Source organism: Epinephelus moara, chromosome 9 (genome assembly GCF_006386435.1).
Source record: "Epinephelus moara isolate mb chromosome 9, YSFRI_EMoa_1.0, whole genome shotgun sequence".
NCBI lineage: Eukaryota > Metazoa > Chordata > Actinopteri > Perciformes > Serranidae > Epinephelus > Epinephelus moara.
The window spans coordinates 34,681,641-34,704,801 of NC_065514.1; the positions used below are offsets into that span (position 1 = coordinate 34,681,641).

A 23,161-nucleotide genomic window follows, 5' to 3' on the forward strand; every position below is an offset into this window, starting at 1 on the left:
ACCCTTCAGACATGGTACCTAAACCCTAGGTCCGTTTAGCGTTTCCACTGCAAACTGTACCCTTAAATGTGGGTGGAGTTTTTGTTACTCACTGCTCTGTCCAGCAATCACTGTATTTCCTCATTATCGGTGACACAGAGGAAAGTCTGCACCTCGTTTATCGTCCGCAGAACGAGGCTGCATGCCGACATTTTCAGAACAACATAAAGCAGGCTGCAGTGAGAGTCTCTCTCCATGCGATATTCAAAAAATGTGGGTTTGTGCATTTGGTTCTTCTCAGACAAGCTCAGGGGTTTAGTGTTGCCATAGCCTGACACTATGCGATGCTTTTTTTTTCTCCGAGTGAGGATTAGAATATTTGCAGTTCACCAAATCCGGCCGAAATTCATACATATAAACGCTTGACGATCCACTCATTACTAAAAGTGAATGTCACGTAAAAACTTAAATAATAGTCAAAGTTGTAATATAGAATATTTAAGGTGTGTTGATTGAGTCATGTCGTCAGCTTGTGCATTGAGTAACATTACAAGTTAATGTTCCACCTTAAAAATCCCGGCTATCGGCCCAATGAATGAATTCATTTTTTCTCCGACTCCAGCTGCTGCAACAGGCAGCAAAACATCCTTAAATTTTATTGTTACAGTTTACTAATTAAACTCTCCACGATATGAACATGGGCTTCTGCCTCAAAACCAGCCACAGAGTGACCATCCGCTATTGACCAATCATTGGACTGCAGTTTTCATAGTTCCACCTTTTAGTACCAGATCTGTGTGCTAGGTACCCCAACAGAAAGGGTACAAAAAATGGTAACGGTTAGGAACAGTTCCATTGGTACCATCCACAACTTTTCACAGTGGAAACGGAAAAAAAGCGTACCGAACTGAACTGTACGTTACTGTGCTGCTAGGTGGAAACAGGGCTAAAGCGGCCCTGCCCTTAATCATGTGTAATTTTAAGCTGTGATAAAATGTAAGCTGGTGGGTTACAGAAAAATTCAACCCCCTGTACAGTTGTCATGAATGTTGAAATTAACTATAGAGACTAAAATAGATTTTTGTACCAGGCTGTAAACATGTTTATTTCTGATGTACTGTTTGGCATTTCATCATGGGCGTCTGTGAGGGCTTACTCACTTTTGGTGCCAGCCTCAAATGGCCATTTAAAGAACTGCAGTTTTTGGCCCCTGAGGTTGCTGCTTCATTTCCACTGAAATTAATATAGTAAGCTAATTCATTAGTCATAGGATGCAGGATTACATTTATACCAAACAGAAATTCGCCACAACTTTTCTGTCTCTTTCCAAGTGTCTCTTTATCACTGTATCATTTATTTTATGCAACTCAGCAGTGCTCTAGCGTTTGGCTTTGAAACTAGGCCTAAATCCATGTTGTCAATTTTAGTTTTTACTGTTAATTTCTTCTGTGCTCTGACCTCTGACTGCTCAATCAATCAATCAGTCAATCAATCAATCAATCAATCAATCAATCAATCAATCAATCAATCAATCAATTTATTTATATATTTATAATTTATAAAGCCCAATATCACAAATCACAATTTGCCTCACAGGGCTTTACAGCATACGACATCCCTCTGTCCTTATGACCCTCAAAGCGGATAAGGAAAAACTCCCCAAAAAAACCCCCTGCTGACACCTGTCTGCTCTAATCACATCCAACTCTCTCTCTCTCTCTCTCTCTCTCTCTCTCTCTCTCTCTCTCTCTCTCTCTCTCTCTCACTCTCACTCTCTCTCGACCACACCCTAGGTCTCAGGAAAATGTCCTGTCAGATCCCGGTGAATGTGTGTCCAGGACCAAGCCGGTCTTAACAAACTCTCACAATTTCTCTGTGGATATTCAGATGCCTGGTGTCATCCCAGCTGGGGTGAGTCTATTTCTCTGAAACATACCACTGAGTCCTTTGACTTCAAGACTTCATCATTAGAGCTAAAACCATTAATCACTTAACTAAACAATTAGTTAATTTATGGGAAATTAATCTGCAACTGTCTTGATAATCTATTAATCCTTTTAAGCATTTTTAAGCAAATATGCCAAATACTTGTTTTTCCAGCCTCTCAAATGTGAATATCAGTCAGTAAAGTCAGTAACCTTAGCTACATTTCAACCAAAGGAAATAGGGAATAGCCTTAGTGAAAAATATGTTCCTGTTGTTTGATGATACTTACTGACGTCCCATGAACTATCATGACAGAGTTTGCCATGCTGAATGTCACTCACCAGTCAACATGACATCCATAAACTGTATACATAACTCTGTTTGTGTTAAAACTTAAATAACCTTTTAAAATGAATTAATCCTAAAGTTATGCTGGTAAACATTTTAGCAATTGATGACTATTTCCTGTTATTTAGTAATGAATATTATCATTGTGTTCTTTATTGTTTCAGTCGGACACTTACCTGTGCACAGCATTTCCTGTGCCTACTAGTCGTGATGCATATATTGGTGAGTATATTTTTTTTCAGTTAACAGACAGCATACAATATATAGCCCTCTAAATAAAGTAAACCCTAACTAAACAGACTAAATAGTAGCTGGAGATGATATGGGTCAGCTGTACACTGCTGAACGAAAGCCAAATTAAAAGCAGTAAGTAAAAGTAAAGTTGTAATAGAAGTAGCACCAACAGTTGAAGCAGACATTGTAAAGGTAGAAGTAGAGGAGTGTAGTAGAAGTCATAGAAACAGTAGTAGCTGTAGTCATAAATGATAAATGGTAATGGACTGCACTTGTATAGCACCTCTCTAGTCTTACGACCGCTCAGAGCGCTTTTAACACTACGTGTCACATTCACCCATTCACACTAGGGCATTAACGACTTTGAATTTTTTCAGGTTGACTTATCTGTCAATAAAGTCGAGTCGAGTCGACAAGTCATTTGATGACGTCATCACATTGACACAGCGGAGGAAAGTGAAGTAGGCTATCTCCACACATGTGATGTGTGTCTGTCAAGGCCCGAACATACTCGGGCGGAACGTACGCGGAACGGACTCTGCGGAGGTCCGCGCAGACTCAAAGCGGATGTCCGCAAGCCCTGTGCGAGCAAAGGTCAGATTTTACGACCGCGCGTGCACCAGTGACTGCTCGGCATGTATTTTTCACATCGCAGGGATTTTTCGCGGACATTTTTACAGGAAACTACAACGCGGAAGTGCGCTCAACTATGAAAGCCCGAATGACTGCGGACATTCCTCGCGGAGTCTGCTCCAAAGTATCAGCATAATCAGAGGCAGCGATTGCATTCCGTACACAAGCACACAGCGAGAGAGAGAGGGAAAAAACACACGACTTGTCGACTCCTCCCGGGGGGTGTCAACTTGTGCCACTGACGTCGACACATCGACAAATCGACTTTTCTGTTAATGCCCTAATTCACACACTCATTCACACATTCACTAGCACACATGGTGCCATCTGCTACTCAGTAACCATTCACAAGCTCTCACGCACCGATGGAACAGCCATCGGGAGTAATTTGGGGTTCAGTATCTTGCCCAAGGACACTTCGACATGCAGACTGAAGGAGCCAGCGATTGATCTGCCGATTAGTGCACAACCCACTCTATCTCTGAGCCACAGCTTATTTGTCTTTACATATTACTTTATGATTCCTGTGTTGTATAAAATTGTTTTTTAATTAATAAATATTTTCAAACTCATTGACATTAAAAAATCAGTGCGGTGTAAATTCACAATATGGGCTTTATTTTACATTCTATTAAAGTCCGGGTTAAATAGGATTTTTATCACGATACAATATTATTGTGATTTTAAATATGTTGAGATATGCTGAGTGTTGCAATAAAACATATTGCTATTTATTTGTTTATTTATTTTAATTGTAAATTATGTCGCCAAAGGAAAACTTTGTTAACATCTGTTTTATCTAATAAGATAAAGATTTCAGTTTGCTCATCTCACCTCAGCCATTTTTTTTTTGCAGCAAAATGTATCTAGTGAACTGAAAAAGCAACTGATTATGTTATTTTAGTGGGCTACCTAAATTTTAATTTGTTATTGAATAATATATATAATTAAAAAATCGATACTCGGCACAGTGTGACAATACGATATTGCCACACAAAAATATCATAATACTATCCTGTATCAATTTTTTTCCACCACCCCAAGGGTTAAGTAAAATCAGAGATATGTTTGTAATCACAATATACATGACCTAAAATACTTGCTGAAAATATGTGGAGGGAGACCATTCAGCCTTTTTTTTAAATCATTTTTGTCTTCAAGAGTTATCTGGCGGTCCTGCAGTCATGACTTGATGATGTACTTGAGCCATCCTTATGATTACCCCGCCCTTACACTTTATATACAATAGAGCACATAGCTTCAGAGTTTTTCTCCCGGCTCACTTGTGAGTTATGATATTTAACGTTACATAGGACAGTCTACCCACACCCACAGCAGCTGTTAAGAGAAAACTGCCAACTGCTGTAAACTGGCAACTTTATGCAGTATAGTAAAGTTAGAGTTATTGTGCGTGTGCATTTGAGAGAGAGAGAGGAGGGAAGAAAAGGTGGAAGGTTAAGGGAATCTTTGCCGATTTTCAACCAGCTGTGTGTCATTGCTGCTAATGTCACCACCATATTGGATAGGCATGACTGGCCTTCAGTGGATATGTCCCCAGCGTTTCAGAGCAGAGAGTATTAAATTTTTTCATGATTTCTAAAACAAATTTTATGTACTTGCCAATTTTTCAAATAATTTAAATTTGTTTTTCTGTGGCATGATAAATCAGAATACATAATTACTTTTGCTTTACCCACACTGTAAACATGTTTTAGGGATATAGGTGCCCGTCTTGCGTCTTTTCTCCACTCTGACTGTGATGATGACCCTGTGGTGTTCAAACATTGGTCTGTTTGCACACTAAAGGCCTGCAAAATGTGCTTAGTCCCACTGTGAACTCTGCTGACCTTGATCCGAGGGACACATGATACAGCCCAAAGCTTGTGTGCGAATTAGCTCAAACAGAGAATCAAGTTGAGACAGAAATGGTCAGAGAGAATTGATTCTTAATACCAAAACCATGTTGAGTAACTTCAGCATTTCATTAAATATTCAATATTTTAACCACAGTGCTTTTCCTCCCTCAGTGGACTTCATACCTCATGCCAGTATGGACACAGTTCATCACATGCTCCTGTTTGGCTGTCAGACTCCAGCGTCTACCAGCAGCTACTGGTAATGTCTAATTTTAGCACAGGGCCATTGTTCCACAGACTCTTTCATCATAATTACTAATCATACAGTGGCAGTATCCTCAATACATCCTGTTTCAGCTTCTAGCAGGGTTACACAGCAGTGTCCAGACATCACAGATTTTTATTGTATTAGTGGTACACCAAACACAGCGGTGAGTGTTTAAAGGGATAGTGCACCCAAAAATGAAAATTCAGCCATTATCTACTCACCCATATGCCGAGGGAGGCTCTGGTGAAGTTTTAGAGTCCTCACAACACTTACGGAAATCCGAGGGAGAAGTGGCTAGCAGCACAACCGTACACCTAATGGCTGACGGCGACCCAGATTAAATGTCCAAAAAAACACATAATTGAAACCACAAAATATCTCCATACTGCTCGTCTGTAGTGATCCAAGTGTCCTGAAGCCCTGTCATAAAAAGTTGTTTGGAAAAATGTCATCTGAACTCTGTTTTTAGCCTGTAGCTCTAACTGCCTCTCCGTGGATCGTGCTCACGTGTGCACGCTTGCGCGCAAGACCAGCGATGGCACGTGAACACACATAAAGGCGGTGCGCATGTCTCATGGTTTCGCGCAAGCGCACACACATCAGCTCAATGTACACAGAGGCAGTTAGAGCTACTGGCTACAATGAGGCTAAAAACAGAGTTCAGATGACGTTTTTCCAAACAACTTTATATGTCAAGGCTTCAGGACACTTGGATCACTACAGACGAGCAGTATGGAGATTTTCTTTTTTTTTTTAGATATTTTTGGGGGCATTTTTAGCCTTTAATTGATAGGACAGACAAGCGTGAAAGGGGGAGAGAGAGAGGGAGTGACATGTAGCAAATGGCCACAGGCTGGAGTTGCACCTGGGCCGCTGCGGCAACAGCCTTGTATATGGGGCGCCTGCTCTACCACTAAGCCACCGACGCCCCAGTATGGAGATATTTTATGGTTTCATTTCTGTTCTTGGATGTTTTAATCTGGGTCGCCATCAGCCATTAGGTGTGCAGTTGTGCTGCTACCCACTTCTCCCTCAGATCTCCGTAAGTGTTGTGAGGACTCTAAAACTTCACCAGAGCCTCCCTTGGCATATGGGTGAGTAGATAATGGCTGAATTTTCATTTTTGGGTGCACTATCCCTTTAATGTAGTACATACAGTAAAATCCAGAGTTGATTAAAATAAATGGTATTGGACTGCACTTGTACAGCGCCTTTCTAATCTTCTTGACCACTCAAAGCTTTTACACTGCTGAGTCACATTCACCCATTCACACACACATTCACACACTGGTGGCCGAGGCTGCTATACATGGTGCCACCTGCTACTCAGTAACCATTCACACACTCACACACCAATGGAACAGCCAGTGGGGGCAATTTGGGGTTCAGTATCTTGCCCAAGGATACTTTGACATGCAGACTGGAGGAGCTGGTAATCGAACCCCAGTCTTCAGATTAATGGACAACCCGCTCTGTCTCTGAGCCACAGCCTCAGAGCTATGAGTACATGTCAAACCCTTTGGGGTTAACAGAAGCAGTCCACTGCTTTGTCATTTCCTCTTTAAAAACAAACAAACAAAAAAAAACTTGTTGAAAAGTAGGCCGTACTTTTTGTCTGTAAAAAGGAACTGCCTGTGGAGCTTTTTTTGTGATATCTTTTTCTGTTTTGGTTTAGTCTCTTTACTCTCATTTACCCCACCTACAGCAGCAGCTGGCAGCTGATTTCAGTGTAAAAGCTCTGATAAACACACTGTTCACTACCTGCTCAGCACCAAACAAATAAACAGGCAGACACAGTTAAGCCCTCTTTGCATGGGACAAATGTTTTTTGGGGACCTCGTGATTTAGAAATTATCCCCCAACTGTGGCACCTTTGCACGGGATGAACCAAGTCTGTATTTTACTCAAATTAACTGGATACGTTGTCAAGGCTTTGTGTAACATAACTGTTGAAAAATGTTCTTACTGCATGCTGCCATGCATGTCATTCATCTCATTTGCTTTTGAGATTTTGCTATTCTGATTTATTTGAGCTCCTTCTTTTTGCGTATGTGTCTCTATGCTGTGTAGCGAGATGAACCTCCTGATTTTGTATCCAAAATGCTGTTAAAACTTTGATTTATAATCGCCAATGCAATCCCCATAATTCCCAATTGGGAAAGATGTGCAAAAAAAACAAAAAATCCAAATACAGCCACAAATCACTGTTATCCCAATTCACATGGGACAAATAGAGTGCCACAGGAATGATGTTTTTCTGTAGGCCAACGGGGAAGCTAGCATTACCCTGGTTCCCTTGGGATTTTTCCACTGGATTTTAGATTCTTTCAGAAAATAAACTTGGTGGTGAACAACGTTATGATACTTACATGTATTGTTCAGCAAAATAATCTTCACAAATGAACACCACTTTTATGAATTTTGAAGCCTAAATGCAATATCAAGAGGTAAAAAACTATAATTAGGCTGTAAATGAATTACACCAAGGTCACATGACTTCACATAGCTGTCACAACAAGGCTGTAAAGCCATGTTTAGTGTGATGATGTTCTGTAGTCTCATTTAGCCACTTGTTAGCAACCACCTTTTTTAGGGCATGTAAAGGCTTCAAAATTCAGGGGTGGGGAATACAGATGTAGTTTATGTGGTAGAAAAAAAACGTGAAAATCTCTCAAGCTTGTGTTAATCACGGACCTTATTTCAAGTTTCTAACCAAAAACCCATTCAAAAAACCTTTTGACTTTGAGACAAGGGAACCGGGAGTAGTAAAATGCTAACTGATTTCCTGGTTTTAGGACTCATTTGTGGGGCACTCTATATTATCACCTGACCTCTGTTGTGAAATATGGAAGGTTAATTGTGGTCGGATTTTTACTGACAAATTGCAAAAATTGCAGAATTGTGTACGATTAAAATCACAGAGGACCTCCACCTCCACAATTATTACACATTACTAGAAGTCTCTAGGTAACAATAGTCTCAGGCGAATAAGGCTTTAGAGACCAGTTGGTGAACATAGTAGAGCATTTAGCAGCTAAAGAGACAGATATTTTCTCTGGAGTTGTTGCAGCTAAACGGAGAGAGAATACTAGACTCACATGACTCCACAGTGCTTGCGTGGTTAATGTGTAAATATATAACTGTTTGGTAGCGTATTCAGAATATCAGCTCCATAAGATGATAATGTATCAGTGGCTACAGCTTTTTCTGGTTCCTCCAAGAGGCCAAAAAGATATTTTTAATATAGATTTGATTATCTAACATCTACTGCATTGTGCTCCTCTTTTTTTCACTACTTTACAAACTTGGTTTGCACAGTAACATTAGTCCAAAGCAAGCTTAGTTGCCCTTGACCTTTTTGAGAAAATCATGAACTGGATGTCTGAGAATCCAGACCAGTATTATTTATTCTGTCTTTTGTTATAGACATGCCTGCAGGTGTTCTTTCCATCTAAGGGACAGGTGTTAGTGCTGTTAAAGTGGTAATGATTGTGTTGGTTCTCTCTCTTAAGGGACTGTGGCAGCGTACAAGGCACTTGTGAGGATGAGGCCTCCATCATGTACGCCTGGGCTCGGAATGCACCACCTACTAAATTACCTAAAGGTATGTCTCTTAACAGGTTGGTTTAGAGTTAATAAGAGTCATAAGTATTCACTGATCCTCAAGTTGTATCTAGTCATGTCACATTGCTGCCATTTGTCTGAAAAAGTCCACCAGCCTAAGGCCGGATCACACAGAAAGTCTTTTGCAGGTTCCAAAATTTGAGGCGCTCCGCACTACCTTTTTTTTAATTGAATGCCACTAGAAAAACAATGCTTGCTGTGCCTTTTTATTGTTGCCAGGCAACCACCGCATCACCTCCCACCCATTCCTCCCTGTGTAATCAATCTACTGTTTATTTATTTATTTATTTTATTTCACATTAATTAGTAGCTAGTTACTAAAATGGAGAGGCAGAGGGTACTTGCTGTATCTTTGGTTGAGGATGAGAGGCTGTTAGCAAATAGTTTGTTGGGTGCAGAAAAAAAGAAAAGTGAGGCGTGTATCAACGCAAAAACAGTGAGCAAAAAGCTTCATTCTCATTTAAAACAATCACAAAAAGGAGCCTCCAGCTGCTAAAACACTTTCTGTTTGACCGTGTCCTAACTGGACTGAATGCTATAGGAAGTCCTTCCTGCCAGATGCTATTAGACTGTTTAATATACTTACGTGAGCGGTTACGTTAGTCGGAGGCCTCCACGTGGGCAAGACAGACAGGACAGGAGAAAACTCCAACCAATCATTGCATTTGGTCCAAATGCAATAATTGGTTACAGTTTTCTTGGAACCATATGAGAATGGTATAATTATGAGTTTTTATTTCTGGTGGGATTCACTTACATTTTAGTGTGCCATCAGCTTATTAATAGCATTTTAACCTAAACAAAGAAAAGTGTAAAATTTCCAGAAAGGTAAGTGTTGCTTTAATTGATAGGAAACTCAAGTGTGAAAGGGGGAGAACGAGAGAGGGAATGACATACAGCAAAGAGCCACAGGCTTGAGTCGAACCCGGGCTGCTGCGGCAACAGCCTTGTACATGGGGCGTCTGCTCTATCCACTAAGCCACTGATGCCCCTTAATATACTTTTTATACTGTTTTTAGATAATTCACATTACACATTAAGCCGCATTGCACATTACAGACAAAAGACTTGGGTTCTTTTAGGAATTTGTTTGAGCTTTTGTGCTTAGTTTGTTGTTTGTTGTATATTTAATTGTGTTAATCACAAGTTTCATCATGATATATGAATACTCTGGACAAAGATACGATATTTGCTGATATTACAAAGTCTTCCATTATACAATTTCCTTCCGATTCAGTACTGGGGCCTGTGATTGATATGAAACAATATAATATAATTTGTATCAGCGTTTTCACTTTGCATCATTAACATTGGATTGTTCATCATTGATTCGATATATCGATCCAGATCAATGTATCATTACACCCCAAGTTTTGAGATATGTGTTACTGAGATTTTTCCATCCTCCCCAATACAATGGAGGCAAATGGGATCTGTTTTCTGGTGCTTATTTTACTGAAAGCAGCATATGTCTTTCCAGAAACAGTGTCCCTTAATCTCATAATCCTCCGACCTTACAGTTTACAGTTTTCATAGGAACTATTTCTTTAGTATAAAAGTAGTTCCACTGAAAATACATGAGGTAAAGACAGATCCTGATTAGCCAAGTATGGGTTTTATGTACAGTCAGACCTCCTTTATGCCTTGCATTAAATTGTGTCTGGTATCCAGATTGTATCTAGATATGATTTAACCTGATTACATTTACACCTGGTATTAATATTTGCTTCCAGTAGCGGTGTGCCATATCACATTGTTCATGATAATACCGGTATAATTTTTAATATGAAAAATTCATATTGTGTTACTTCGCAATATTTTGACTTGTTGATATGTTGACTTCATGCTGTTACCCACAGCAACAACAAGCATAGCTGAAAGCAAAATTATTACAGACTTAGTGTGGAATAAATTGTGGAGTTTTGTTTTATTTTATGAACAGCCCCAGACTTCTCAGACTTTTTTAGCGACTTTCCGCTCAGAGGGAACTCATTCAGCAGCTCCTCTGGCAGCAGCAAAGCGTCTCTCCCTCTCCTCACAAGCCTTGTGCACACAGTAGTCAGTTTCGTCAAGTGATTTTGTGATAAACCTTTTGTGATAAACTGCTCTTGACTTGACAAAAAACTACATATATGAGAATGTGCAATAGTTATATAGCAGCCTGTCACAGGTTACAGTGTGATGATTAGAGGAGAAATGGCAGAGCATAAAGAAATCACCTGTTGATTTAGATCCCAGGGTACATTTTTTTATTGACGGAGAACTGTTTAAATGTGTAATTGTTGTACTATTAATATTGTATACAGAATCTGAATCTCACTCTGAGTTACTGTTGTTCACAAACTTTTTTTTTTCCAGTTTTACTGAATATTTTGAGGCAAACGTTTGACATGTAAAACTATATCACATATTTTGTTGCAATTATATGTTCTTAAATTAACAATGAAATATTTTGTCATATTGTCAAGAATATTGTTATCACAAAAATACCCTGAAATATTGTGATATTATTTTAGGGCAATATGGCCCACCCCAAGTCTCCAGTGTCCATATTAAGATCTGATTAAGATTAGATCACCCTGTCCAGCTCAAACAACTGAACTGAACGATGAATTGCCAAGTTATGCTTTCACCAGCCCAAATTGAAAGCTGTTCAACTCGTCTTGACTCTATCCACAAATGTCTTGAATATCCATTAGCTTTCTTACAGCTTTCATTGTCATAGTTAAGCTCAATAACAGGCTAATGGCTGCTGCTTTGCTGGTTTGACACACCAAGACACATTTTAATGGGAAGAGGATCTCATACATCTTTCTATCTTTTGTCCCTCAGTTGTTTCCATCTCCATGTGGTCTCTTGTCTCTCTGACCTCTGTTCTTCTCTCTGTTGTCTCATCAGACGTTGGTTTTAAAGTTGGAAGGAATTCAGGAATGACCCACTTTGTGCTGCAGATTCATTATGGAGATGCCAGTGCTTTCAGAGGTGAGTCCTATTGGAAGTTAAAGTATTAACATTGTTTTATACAGATTATTTATGTTATGAGTTACATCTAATTCAGTAAGATCTGGAAAGATTCAGGAGTGAAAAAATAATTCCAACTACAAGAGGTTTATAACGGAAAATGTAGAAACATTGAAAATACTATCCAAATTTCACCATCGGCCAAGACATGAATTACGTGTAGGTATCATATGTGACATTAGTATACAGTATTTTTTGCTATTTAGTTGGATAATGATGAAACTACTCTAAATATGTCACATAAAACATGTTAGAGTAAAACCAGACTGTTTCTGTTACTGAAATAAAGGGCGGAAAACTAGCCTAATTAATGACTGATGAGGTCTATCTAACCCAAATGTTGCATTTATAATAACTGTATTCAGTGAGTCGGTGTGTGGATTATTTTTTACAATAAAATGGTCTCTTTTCTCTCTAGTTCTCATCACACAGGCGACTCATGTTTTTCTGAGCTGCAGTGATGGAATCAGAGTGTAAAATAGCAACACTATCACTGCATATTAAAATAAACTTTGCATAAATTAAAATCGTGTTTCGTGTGTAAACAATCTCTGATTTTGTTAGAAGCTTAGTTTTAAAAGGCTGTGATCTGATACTCTGAAAATAACCTGCTCTGGAGCAGGTTAGCTGTTTAGCATAAGTTACCACAGTGATTTATCCCTGTAAAAAGAGAACCAGCTTTGTACTAAAAAAAATTAATCCTGAAGTTTCCTCGCTAAGTCTAAATCCTGCATTGAAGTACAGGCCTATGGGGTCTCATTTGTAAGGCAATGCATAGGATTTATACTAAAAATGGGCAGATGGACAAAAGCCAAAAATGACGAGTGCCAAAACCTATCAGACAGGTTTTGCAATCAGGCTCCTACCTCACCATCTGCGTCGCCAATTTCCTGTCTCCAAAATGTTTGTAAGCATGGGTCAAGGTTTCTCCCATCAAGTCTGTTTTGTGTTGATCACAACTTTTGCGTGGGAAGTGCCATATGCCTCTTTCACACCTTGTTTTCAGTGGTTATAAATGAGAGCCCTGGTAACCTTTGTTTGGCACAACCTCACCTACCTCCAAGGTGCATGCAGAGGGGGAAGAAGTCTTGTGGTCTATAGAACAACTGTATTGTAAGACTGCATTGTCAGGTCTTACAGTAAAGTTGTTTCATATACTTTAAGTGCTGCTGGAGTTTTGACCCTCTTAAATATGCCAACATCTACTGGATGGGTAGGCACAAAATTTGGTCCAGATCTTCATGTTTTCCAGAGGATAAATCCCTAATGATTTTGGTGATACCATGGGTGCTAATTACTGGGGAGGGGATGGAGGGGATTTCCTCCCTCTCTGCTTTTGATATCCCCCTCGTGGTGATTCATTTTTATCCCATCCCAAGTCATTAAATCAAATGCATCACATATTGCCGCCAGTGGATCCTGCAAGTTGATAAGCAATACAAGCTATTTTCAAAAGACGTTATGGATCAGAGTTGCAAGTGGATCACGTTGGCGAAGATGACTGTGCCTGTGACTCTGTGTGCTCCAACTGGCTTTGGAATGTTTTTGGTGGTTACTGCTATTCGTGCTGGGAAAGGTTCTTTTCAACATGTAAATACACCAGACATCTGTTCTGTGTGAAATCTCTAACTGGAGTGATGTCAACTGCATAAGTCTTAAAATCAGTGTGTGAGAGCTGGCCACCCTGATAGTATTGTCCAGAGCAACAAAATCATCCAACATGTCTCATCATGTAAATTCAACAACATGAGCTCCACATTTGTGGGTTTGAGTGACATGTCTCAACAAAAACTGGATGGATTGCCATGAAAGTTTGTACTCAACTTCATGCCCTGCTCTGGATTAATTCTAATAAATTGTCATCCTGGGCCACCATCAGGCCTCGTTTTCTGTCTGCCCAATACTTGGTTTATGACCAAATACCTGCAAAACTAATGACATTCAGCCTCAGCACACACTATGTGTGTAGTGCAAATTAGGAGATGTTAGCATGCTAACAGGCTAAACTGAGCACCACTGTGTCAACTTGGGTGAATATAGTGCTCGTTCAGATAAAAAAAAAAAAAGCTCTGACTTTCAATTAAAATTGTTGGTGGTGAAAAAAGTTTGATTTTATTGTTTTTTCTTTTTCAGACCATCATAGAGACTGCTCAGGACTTACCTTAAGAATGACAACCAAACTGTAAGTATTTACTTAAAAGCATCAACTTTTTTCTTGCATGCTGATATAACAAGTAGAGGGGACTGTGACATTTAGTGCCTGTATAAACAAATAGCTGCATGGTGCTTAGCCTTATCTCCCTGATTCAACTATATACAGTCACCTTTCCATCAAAAACTTTTGGTATAGTACCTTTCAAACCAAAAGTAACCCATACGAACATGTACCTAGAAAGTAGATGTGTTTAGCATTATCACCGCAGACAGTACTTCTCAGTGTAGTTGTAGTTGTTGTCACTCACTGCTCCGTCCAGCACTTGATGTGTTCCTCTTCACCAATGACGCAAACGAACATCTGCACCTTGTTTATCATCTACAGAACGGGGTTGAATTCCAACATTTTCAGAACGAGAAAGAACAGACTGGAGTAAAAGTCAGAGTCTTTCATGGGCCTGTTTTTGAAAACCTGCATCCACCCATTATTAAACACACACAGGCTACAGTCACTCACATTAAGATGGGTTCTCTGTTCTTGAATTACAAATCCAGTGGAGGAAAAGTCTCTTTCACTGGCTGCACACCATGGTGCTCAAATTGCGGCTTGATAATAGTGATTTAAATGTCAAAATATTACACTGATACTGCACATCTTTTTATTTGTTTTATTCTGAAAAATGAAAAATATGTCTTTGTTCTCACACACTGCCCGCCCGCGTGCAGATTATCTTTATCCCATGCCCATACCCATGAATCTATACATACATAATATTTTTACCTGTGATACAGCTTTTCTGGGTTAGCCACCGGATACCCAACCCAATGCAGGAGAGTCTCTCCATGAGATATTTAAAAAATAGCAGGTTTGTGCATTGAGTGCTTTTAAGGCAAGAGCAGGGGTTTAGTGGTGCCACAGCGTACCGGAAAGATGCTCTGCCACATTTCTTCTCCAAGTGGCGATAAAAATATTTGCAGTTCACATAATGTGGTTGAAATTCATATACATTTTTTTAATGCTTAAAGATCCAATCAGCAAGTGTATGTCATCCAAGAGAGTCAATAAAACTAATGGAATGGTCAAAGTTGTCATTTTGACATTTAAGGTGTGTTGATTGATTCATTTTGTCATCTCATGCATTGAGTAACACGCAAGAAAAAAATGCCACCTTTAAAGTTAGCGGTAGCCACCAGTTGGCACAGTGAATTAAATTATTGTTTCTCAGTCTACAGCTGCTAACTGTTAACTAATAAAGATGAAGATGCAGCAAAACATCCTTTCATTTTATAGTTATAGTTTACTAATGGACGTAAACCTTGCCACGGTATGAACAGTGGTTACATAAGCTTCAAAACCAGCCACAACTCAGCCCTAAGCAAGAGTCTTTTTAGAACTGGATCAGTGTGCTAGGTACCCCAACAGAGGGGTGACCAAAAACCAGGATAGTAAGATATGGTTTTGTTGGTACCATCCACAACTTTTGACAATGTAAAAAATAAGCCTACTATTGTGTACCAAACTGAAGTGTACTGAACTGGACTGCTTGGTGGAAATAAGGCTGTGTTTCCTTTTGGAGCACTGGAAGAATGCACATATAGACTAAAAACGACTAGAAAGAAAATGTCAGGGGACTAGTGTTTAAAAAATGTGACCAAACAACATCTTCCTACCCTCTAACTAAATCTCTTTTTGCCCTCCTTAAAGGCAGCCGTTCATTGCTGGCATATACCTGCTCATGTCTGTGGATACAGTTATCCTTCCAGGAAAAAGAGGTATGTTTCATATTTTTCCTGGATGTAAATTGGTCAAGCTCATAGATAATTTCTCTTATAGGTGTTTCTGGGAGACAGCCTTTATTGACAAGCCATTGTTTCTGTTTAAGTTCTTTTTTTTTCTCGAACAAGGCCGGGAAAAACAACTATCCATAAACGTTTGAGAGCTGCTGTGCAGTTTAAGATTGTAATTGACATTGCTTGTCTTCCAGACATTAGAAATAGCTTTGGCAAAATGGCAGCATGGGTATCACACACATAATTTACATCAACATAGAGCTGATTACAGGCTTGGGCGATATCTATTTTTTTTTTATGCCTTCATACCTTCCTTACATTTCACCAGAGTATAGTGTTTACGATGGTATTGGGGTACAGGTAAAAAAAAATTTAAAAAATGTATTTTTTTTATTTGGGAGTGAACTATCCCTTTAAGGCAGAATTGTAGCACACTTTCCGCCCAAACTGTCTGAGTCCATATAGTCCAAATACAAATGTTGTGTTGGAGTGCTTCTAAGGACAGGAGGGCCAGAACTGGGGCTGTACAGTGATCACAGATTGAGCCTGACTTGACTTTCCTTCATTTTCTTTCGTTAGTTACAAATGCAGACATCGCCTGTGACTACACTTCATATCCCATCTACCCGTTTGCCTTCAGGACCCACACACACCATCTCGGTGAGTCAAACCAGATAATTTAGCAGTCCGTTTCAGAGTAACGTTTATCAGTGCAGTTTTAACCTGGATGGGTGTTCCTATCACAGGTCAAGTGGTCAGTGGCTACAGGATCCGAGACGGGAAGTGGAGCCTTATTGGGAGACAGTCCCCTCAGCTTCCACAGGTACATTACTGCATCAGAAGGCAATTAAAAACTGACATGTTTGTGGTGTCCCTGCCGCTGAATGGCTGGGGAGTTATCATAATAGCTAGGATAATTACTGGAAACAGCTAAACTCCTCCAAGGCTCACTATTTATCACTTAATGTCACATTTGTGTAATCCATATGAAAACCAAAATGTCCTTTGTCTGAAGTGTTACCTTTGGACAGAGTTGTTTCGCTATGTTTCTACTCTTTGTGCCAAGCTAAGCTAATTGGCTAATAGCTCCAGCTTCATATTTAGCAAACAGATATGAGAGTGCGATCCATCTCCTCATCTAATTTGGCAAGAAAACAAATTGACCAAATGTCAAACAGTTACTTTAATCAAAAAATCTGATAACTGATCAACCATTTAAGCAAAATGACAGATTTAAGATAGATAGATAGGTTTATTGTCCTATTCAGGAGAATTATTTTCACATTCCGTACAGCCCCGAGAATAGACATACATTACACAGGCAACTTCACAAGTTACAAAGACAACATCAATACCACAGACGTATACCCACCATACACGTATCCATTCCACACAGTTACAATCTTTTCATTCTTTTGTTTAACAAACGTATGGGCAGTGTCGTCACAACAGAGCATGCGCCGTTCCCCCCCGTTTGTCTGGTTCCATCTTTTCCAATATGACGATTTTTTAGTGTTCTATAGTTATAATTTGAATCTGTTTGGGTTTTCGACTATTGGTCAGACAAAACAAACATTATGAAGATGCATCTAATGACCCCAACAAAATTAAAACTACACTGTTCAAAAAAATTAAGGGAACACTTAAATGAAATGTCAGAAATATTCAAGTTGAAAATCTTTACTGGTGTACTTTGTGTAATTTGTAATTTGTTTCATCAACCCACTGAGGGCTGGATTCAAAGTCACACCGAAAATCAAAGTAACAAATTGAAATCACAGGCTGACCCAACTTGTGTGAATTTTATCATGGCAACTCATAATGTGACTTAGTAATGTGTATGGCTCCCACGTGCCTGTATACACTCCAGATGAGTTGGCGGATCTCTAGGGGGATCTCCTCCTAGATCTGGATCACGGCATCAGTGAGCTCCATGACAGTCTGTGGCAGTACTTGGTGGTGTTGGATGCTCCAACACATAACCAATAAGTCTCATAGGTGCTCAACTGGATTTAGGTCAGGGGAACTAGAGGGTCAGTCAATGGCATTAATGCCTTCATCATCCAGGAACTGCCTACACATTCTTGCCACATGGAGCCAGGCATTGTCCTGCATCAGGAGTAACCCAAGGCCCACTGCACCAGCATAAGGTCTGACAGTCACTTGGAGGATTTCATCCCAGTATCTAACAGCAGTCAGGGTACTGTTGGCTATGACATGGAGGTCTGTGTGATCCTCCAAGGATATGCGTCCCCAGACCATCACTGACCCACTGCCAAACCGGTTATGCTGGATGATGTTACAGGCAGCATGACATTCACCATGGCGTCCCCAGATTCTTTCACACCTGTCACATGTGCTCAGTGTGAACCTGCTCTCATCTGTAAAGAGAGGAGGGCACCAATGGCAGACCTGCCAATGCTGGTATTCTCTGGCATATGCCAGTGGAGTTGTACGGTGCTGGGCTGTGTACACAGGTCCCACTAGAGGATGTCGGGCAGTCATGCCATCCTCATGGAGTCTGTGTCTGACAGTTTGATCGCAAACACGCACACCAGTAGCCTGCTGGAGGTCATTTTGTAGAGCTCTGGCGGTGCTCCTCCTGTTCCTCCTCTCACAGAGGAGCATATTCTACTGCCCTTCTACGGCCTCGTCCAGCTCTCCTCTTGTAACGGCCAGTCCCCTGGTATCTCCTCTATGCTCTTGAGACTGTGCTGGGAGACACAGCAGACCCTCTTGTGACAGCATGAATGGATGTGCCATCCTGGAGGAGCTGGACTACCTGTGCAACCTGACTGGGCTGCAGGTACTGCCTCATGCTAACAGTAGTGACAAGGACACAGAAGGAGAGAGCAACTGTCTGTGGCCACCACATGTAAAACCATTCCCTTTTTGGGGGTTGTCTTGCTTTTGCCCCCTGTTGTCACTCTCATTTGCACCAAAGCAAAGGTAAAACTGATTCACAATCACTTGAGCTTGCTAAATGGACAGATTGATATCCCTGAAGTGTAACTGACTTGGTGTACTGTGACAATTAAGTGTTCCCTTCTTTTTTTGAGCAGAGTATTATGTAATGGTTTATCTCTTTTTTTTTTTTTATTGTTGTTGTTCATTGTAATCACCAAATGCCTTATATATATATGAAGATGGATTCTCCAACACTTCCAAAATTTCAATGAACAAATTTTTCTCCCATTTACTCTTGAATTTAATGAGCTGTAATGTATAGGTATTTGGGTTTATATTAATCATGCACTCCCTTTATTAGTGGGATTTATCTCTGAATGAACTGATCACCACTTTGTGTCATAATCGTGGTGACAGACACATGGGATTGACAAAGACATGAGTCAAAATCAGAGCGCTGGTATATGCATTCGTCTAAGCATGTCCAAGTTGTTCCCAGTTTTTCAAGGAGTTAATAATTACTAGGTTAGATCATGTAACTAATACATCTGAATTAAACCAATAATGCATTGATCACAACAGTTTTTCATGTATTGTGCTGTTTGCTCATTGCTCAGCAGTGAATGTGTTTTCTCTCCAGGCTTTCTATCCTGCTGCCAACGAGTTGAATGTGAAGTATGGTGACACCATTGCAGCCAGATGTGTGTTTAGTGGGGAGGGCAGAACCTCCAAAACTTATATTGGGTGAGTTCTGTTATATAATCCAAAGCATCTAATGCATTTCTACACCAAGTTGTATGACTCAGAAGTACCTTTTAGTTTCTGTGCTTTCTTCTAGGTTCTATACAGACTACTTTAATAATGTATGAGCTTGTGTTTGCTCCTCCACTACCTGTGAAAAGGTCTATGGTTGACCCTGAACTGAGATTAAGTACAACACTTTACTTACCAACTATCACTGACAATACAAGTTATATGTACTAACATGATAAAGAAATGTATTTTTATCAATAAAACCTATTTCAACATGCCATCTGATACTCCCACACTCCTGCAGGTGTTGTGAAATGGTGTGGTCCATCTGACGTGGGTCAGGTGCACGATTCGCAGAACTCACAAGTCCCACTAATGTTTAAACATGTGGGATGAACTGCAGCATGATTAGCTAAGTCAGAATGCATCACTAAAAACCAGGAGCTCCTGAAAGAACAGTGAGAAAAAGACAATGAAAAACGAAGAGAAGCAAGGAATGTAGTGAACATGGCATTTGACAGTTAAAACTAAACTTGTCAGTGCTCACTAGCCAGTGAATATTACCAGTTCATTGGCAGGGCTCTGAAGGTAACAACAGGCAGCTGTCACAGTTTGATAATGTATTAGACAGGTGTTAATGACACAGATAGAGCTGTGCTCTTCCACTTTACATGCCTCCTCGTCAGAGATAGCAGTGTTGTTGGGTTGTATGTACATCCGTACATACGTCCATATGTACCTCTGTACAAGGGCTGCAGCTATCGATTCTTTTAGTAATCGAGTATTCTATCGATAATTCTAGCAATTAATCAAGTAATTGGATAAGAAATACCGCGTGTTTTCATGGAAATACTTTAGCTTTATTTAAGGACAATATTAATATATGAAAGAGAAAATTAGAAAAGTCTCTGAAATGAGACAAATGAGCAACAAATTTGTTTCCTTTTTTGAAAGTCAGAGCTGTCAACCAGTCACGCAAATGACTGATTTCTTATGCACTCATGCTACGCCGCTATTTCTCACACTGTCAAAAATAATCAGTGTTAGGAAATGGCTCACTACAAGGTGTGACCTTAAGAATTTAACAGCATTCTCACTAGTGTCGTGGTGACGTCACTACTTTCTGAGTCAAATAGCTTTTCAGTAGTGAAGTTAATTAATTGGCCGAGTAGCGCAGTAGTGTCCATAAAAGTTACAAACTCTTTCCCCAGGAAAAACTCTGGAATGCAGCAGACTCTTTTTCTGCAGAGGTCTGGATAAAAGTAAGGATAGTAAAACTGAGGATAAGTGATTTGACTGACCCCAGTGCCACACCAAGGCATGAGACGGCAAAATTGCCCCTCGTCCCATATTGAAAAATAAAATGTACTGTCCCTTACTGATTCAGTACGGGATGCAGTTTGTCCCGTATTTCTGTGGAAAGAGTTTAATGAGACATATTGGAGAAATATTAGATGTCACATTATGGCAGGTCTGTCACTCAGCGTCATCGTTGTCATACACTGAACAAAAATATAAACGCAACACTTTTGTTTTTGCTCCCATTTTTCATGAGCTGAACTCAAAGATCTAAAACATTTTCTATACACACAAAAGACCATTTCCCCTCAAATATTGTTCACAAATCTGTCTAAATCTGTGTTAGTGAGCACTTCTCCTTTGCCGAGATAATCCATCCCACCTCACAGTTGTGGCATATCAAGATGCTGATTAGACGGCATGATTATTGCACAGGTGTGCCTTAGGCTGGCCACAATAAAAGGCCACTCTAAAATGTTCAGTTTTATCACCCAGCACAATGCCACAGATGTCACAAGTTTTGAGGGAGCGTGCAATTGGCATGCTGACTTTAGGAATGTCCCCCAGAGCTGTTGCCCATGAATTGAATGTTCATTTCTCTACCATAAGCCGTCTCCAAAGGCGTTTCAGACAATTTGGCAGTACATCCAACCAGCCTCACAACCACAGACCACGTGTAACCACACCAGCCCAGGACCTCCACATTCAGCATGTTCACCTCCAAGATCGTCTGAGACCAGCCACCCGTACAGCTGCTGCAACAATCGGATTGCATAACCAAAGATTTTCTGCACAAACTGTCAGAAACCGTCTCAGGGAAGCTCATCTGCATGCTCGTCGTCCTCATCGGGGTCTCGACCTGACTGCAGTTCGTCGTCGTAACCGACATGAGTAGGCAAATGCTCACATTCGATGGTGTGTGGCACGTTGGAGAAGCAGACAGCGTGTGTGGCGTCGTGTGGGTGAGCGGTTTGCTGATGTCAACGTTGTGGATCGAGTGGCCCATGGTTGCGGTGGGGTTATGGTATGGGCAGGTGTATGTTATGGACAACGAACACAGGTGCATTTTATTGATGGCATTTTGAATGCACAGAGATACCGTGGCGAGATCCTGAGACCCATTGTTGTGCCATTCATCCACGACCATCACCTCATGTTGCAGCATGATAATGCACGGTCCCATGTTGCAAGGATTTGTACAAAATTCCTGGAAGGTGAAAACATCCCAGTTCTTGCATGGCCAGCATACTCACCGGACATGTCACCTATTGAGCATGTTTGGGATGCTCTGGATCGGCGTATATGACAGCGTGTTCCAGTTCCTGCCAATATCCAGCAACTTCGCACAGCCATTGAAGAGGAGTGGACCAACATTCCACAGGCCACAATCAACAACCTGATCAACTCTATGCGAAGGAGATGTGTTGCACTGCGTGAGGCAAATGGTGGTCACACCAGATACTGACTGGTTTTCTGACCCCCCCAGACCCCCCCAATAAAGCAAAACTGCACATTTCAGAGTGGCCTTTTATTGTGGCCAGCCTAAGGCACACCTGTGCAATATTCATGCTGTCTAATCAGCATCTTGATATGCCACACCTGTGAGGTGGGATGGATTATCTCGGCAAAGGAGAAGTGCTCACTAACACAGATTTAGACAGATTTGTGAACAATATTTGAGGGGAAATGGTCTTTTGTGTGTTTAGAAAATGTTTTAGATCTTTGAGTTCAGCTCATGAAAAATGGGAGCAAAAACAAAAGTGGTGCGTTTATATTTTTGTTCAGTGTAATTACGAAGACTCCGCTCAGATCCACTGTTAGCCAGCTCACTGACCCGCTGGCTGCTTGATAAAGTTATCTGAAGGTTCCTTTACACCCAGATATTAAACTTATGAAGCTTATGAATTCATAAAGCCCCACATGCACTTACAGTATATCTCAGTCATTGTGGTGGTGGGCGCACATGCACAAGCTTTGTGTAGTCTCACACAGTAAGACACAATTTGATGCAGAAACACCCTTCAATCAGTTTGAATATCGATATCTGTGCCCGCTCCACCACTCATTAGATCTGTCAGTTAAAAATACAGCAGAGAAGAAGTGAAGTTTTACAGACTGTCTCACACCAACGTGGTTCTCTGACAGAACAGCTGTCATTACACGTGACCATTACGCACGGCTGTGGCTGTTAATAGAGCCCGTGCCACTAATATTACATGTAGCTGCAAACCATCATGGCAGTGATATTTCAATCTTCATTATAACACGTTAGACAGATTATTGCCGATTAATTTATAGCTCTACAGCAGAAGTAACGTAGGCGGATTGTCTAACAGAAATGAACATTTACGAGAAACTCAGTGCGCTG

At 40.4% G+C, this 23,161-nt stretch overlaps 1 protein-coding gene across 3 annotated transcripts in view; it reads left to right on the forward strand.

Moving 5' to 3' along the window:
* pam (peptidylglycine alpha-amidating monooxygenase) overlaps positions 1–23,161 on the forward strand; it is a 76,153-nt gene that overhangs the window by 7,089 nt on the left and 45,903 nt on the right. For all 3 annotated transcript variants that reach the window (XM_050052675.1, XM_050052673.1, XM_050052674.1), the window contains exons 4-13: positions 1,773–1,890; positions 2,418–2,475; positions 5,148–5,235; positions 8,757–8,848; positions 11,767–11,850; positions 14,023–14,071; positions 15,749–15,816; positions 16,414–16,494; positions 16,581–16,657; positions 19,382–19,485. In XM_050052675.1, the coding sequence (XP_049908632.1) occupies positions 1,773–1,890; positions 2,418–2,475; positions 5,148–5,235; positions 8,757–8,848; positions 11,767–11,850; positions 14,023–14,071; positions 15,749–15,816; positions 16,414–16,494; positions 16,581–16,657; positions 19,382–19,485 (819 nt within the window). The remainder of the gene's footprint in view (positions 1–1,772; positions 1,891–2,417; positions 2,476–5,147; positions 5,236–8,756; positions 8,849–11,766; positions 11,851–14,022; positions 14,072–15,748; positions 15,817–16,413; positions 16,495–16,580; positions 16,658–19,381; positions 19,486–23,161) is intronic.